Source organism: Perkinsus marinus, assembly GCF_000006405.1.
Source record: "Perkinsus marinus ATCC 50983 genomic scaffold scf_1104296977730, whole genome shotgun sequence".
NCBI classification, from domain to species: Eukaryota; Perkinsozoa; order Perkinsida; family Perkinsidae; genus Perkinsus; species Perkinsus marinus.
The window spans coordinates 1-2,692 of record NW_003200103.1 but is presented as its reverse complement, the minus strand read 5'-3'; the positions used below and the strand labels follow the sequence as shown (position 1 = coordinate 2,692).

The 2,692-nt window shown below is 54.9% G+C and overlaps 1 protein-coding gene across 1 annotated transcript; it reads right to left on the bottom strand.

The window, feature by feature from the left end:
• Positions 1-64: 64 nt before the first annotated feature.
• On the bottom strand, positions 65-1,899 carry Pmar_PMAR013992 (conserved hypothetical protein; the record flags this gene model as incomplete). The annotated part of the gene is made up of 1 exon (XM_002764389.1): positions 65-1,899. A coding segment is annotated over one exon (1,835 nt), but the record flags the coding sequence as incomplete, so codon positions are not given.
• Between the last annotated feature and the right edge of the window lie 793 nt (positions 1,900-2,692).

The following is a 2,692-nucleotide window of genomic DNA, read 5'->3' as shown; positions in this document are numbered from 1 at the left end:
GGGACGGGCCAGTTCCACCGGATACCACCACCGTTGTATCATCCGCATAGAGGGTCAAGCTCACGCCTTTCGCCTCCAATTTTGCGAAGTCATCTACAAGCGGCAGGGTGGATAGAAGGAACAAGAAGGGGCCCAGGGCACTGCCCTGAGGCACCCCTCGTTGAAGTTCCAGAGTGGCCACGTCTGCACCATAGACAGCCGAAACACTCTGGGCCCTTAAGTAGCCTTCTACAATGCTCACTAGATAGCGTGGGACATCGTATTGGGCCAGGGTTGCCAGGATGTGGCTGTGTTTTACCGAGCTAAACGCGTTTTGCACGTCGAGTTGGACAAGTGCAATAGGCGCGCTCTTACTCCTTTTTCTGCCAGCCCTGAACGCTTCGACTACGCGCAGGACCGCAGAGTCAACCGACTTGCCCTTGCAGAATCCATGGACAATCGGAGAGTCCAATCGCTTCTGGATCTGCGGGCAAGATGCAAGCCGTTCTACTATGAGACGTTCGAACAGCTTGCTACCTGAACCGACCAGGCAGATTGGCCTCCAGCCGTTAGGCTTGGTGGGGTCTCTGCCGGCCTTATGAATGAAGATCCCTTTGGACGACTTCCATCCATCGGGATATATACCAGTCTCAAGGGCTTCAGTGAACTGGGTACACCAGTTGTCCTTCAGCACCTCGAGAGTATCGAGAATGATGCCATTGGTCACATCATCCTTTCCAGGGGCCGCGCTTCTCCGTAAACCGTTGGCCGCCTCTCTGAGTTCAGAGTAGGTGACCGCCGGGATGGGATCAGTTTGCGGCGGTAGAACCAAGGCATTGACCTCCGCAGCCCTTTCGGGATCACGGGGGAAGAGCCTACGTAGGAGGAAGTCCGCTTGATTCACTCCATGCGGGCATATGGCCGCAGGTGGAATTCGGGGACAACCTCGTTTAACACAACGAGAGTAGTGCCGCAGATCATTAAAGAATCTACGAGCAGCTGCTCCCTTGGCCTCTTTGACAGCTGCACAGAACTTACGTCTGGCAACGTCGCGGATTTCCCGATAATGCGCCGTTGAAGGTGCATCCGGGCCGTTTAACCTTTTATGACGGTAGAACGTCCGCTGGGCCCTTTTAAGCTTCGCCTTCAGCCTAGACAGCTTGCCCGTCCACCAGGTGGTGTCAGAGGGGGCTGGGGCTTCCGGCGTAAATCGTTTTGCCAAGGTGCTCAAGGAATCCGTGATACCCTGTAAAGGAGTATCAGAGGGAATCCGAGAAGCACCATCCATAACCTTGGCTACATCTACGAGGCGATGGGCCAATCGCGGGGGCACAAGATTGCCACCCTGGCTGTCTACCTCTGTGTAGAGTAACCTGTGGTCTGACCCGCAAAGGTCGTCCACTAGCTCCCATCGGGGCGAGATGCCGTCTCTGGGAGTACCGTACAGTAGGGTGAGATCAATCCAGGAATGATACCGCTCGGATTCAAAGGTTGGTAAGGATTCATCATCATTCAGAATCCGAACGCCTTTCTCCAGGCACCAATTTACGAGTGACTCACCACGCTGCCAGGCCTGCCTATGCAGGTTGCTAGCAGTTAGCTCTGAGCCCCAAGCTATGTGCCAAGCATTAGCATCGACACAAATGTAGAGCGGGACGGACACAGGCCATGTGGAAAGGACCTGGTCAAGCTCAGAGAGCGCCGATTCCCTCCTTGGCATGTCAGTGCTGTGGAGGTACCATGACGCTATACCAAAGTTGCTTCCCTTGACCACAACAAGGTCTCGGGAAGCAAATACCGTGTGGCAGGAAATGCCACGTTTTGATAGTACACAAGCCTCTTCGTTCTTACGTATGCCGTGGTACTGATAACCCACAAGCTTACGAGAACCGGAGCAAGGCTCCTGGAGGCAGACCAGGTCTACGAAAGAACTACGCAGCCGGGGGTGGAGAAGATCCAGAGCCACCGGCCGATGCCCTTGGTTATGCTGTAGAATCCTCATCATTGAGATGAAGCAGCATTACCGAAGTCCGTGCGAGCCCATTGTCGTCTGGCAAAGGCAGCCAGACTCTCGCATGCGCCGTCCGTGCACTCGTGGTCCACCTTGCGGTGAACCCGAGCGTCCGGATTGGACGCGTTAAAGTCGAGACAGTTTGCGCACTTGCGCACTGCTCCTGGGCCCGATTGAGCCGGACAGGCTTGTCTTTCGTGACCGAAGGCTGCACAACGCGTGCAGCGTACCTTAGACCCATCCCGCCGGTGAGGACAGGAAGGGCCTATATGCCCTATCTTCGCACATCTAAAACACACAGATGGCATACGGGATGTCTGCCATCTGGTGCATAGATGATTTAATACCAGTCGGGTCTTTCCTTCTCCACCAGCCGCAAGACGGTGATAGAGAGTCGGAGAGACCGACAAGACCATATGCTGGCCTCTCCAGAACACGGAGGAGACCAGCTTAGAACCATCAATGTCCTTGGTTAAGATTGGATTACCTTCCTTAACCATGCAACCTAGTTGGTCAACAGTGACACCGCGGGCAACCGCAGGATTGAAGCAGACAATCCGCGGCCACAAGCCAGAGCGAATCTTGGCAGTGTAACCCTGCATGTTGTTCAAAGATTGAACACATGTGGTACCTTGACCCTCGTCGCAGAGGACTAGTCCCATGCCTCCCTTGATCGGGAAGTGGAACTGATGGTGATCGCGC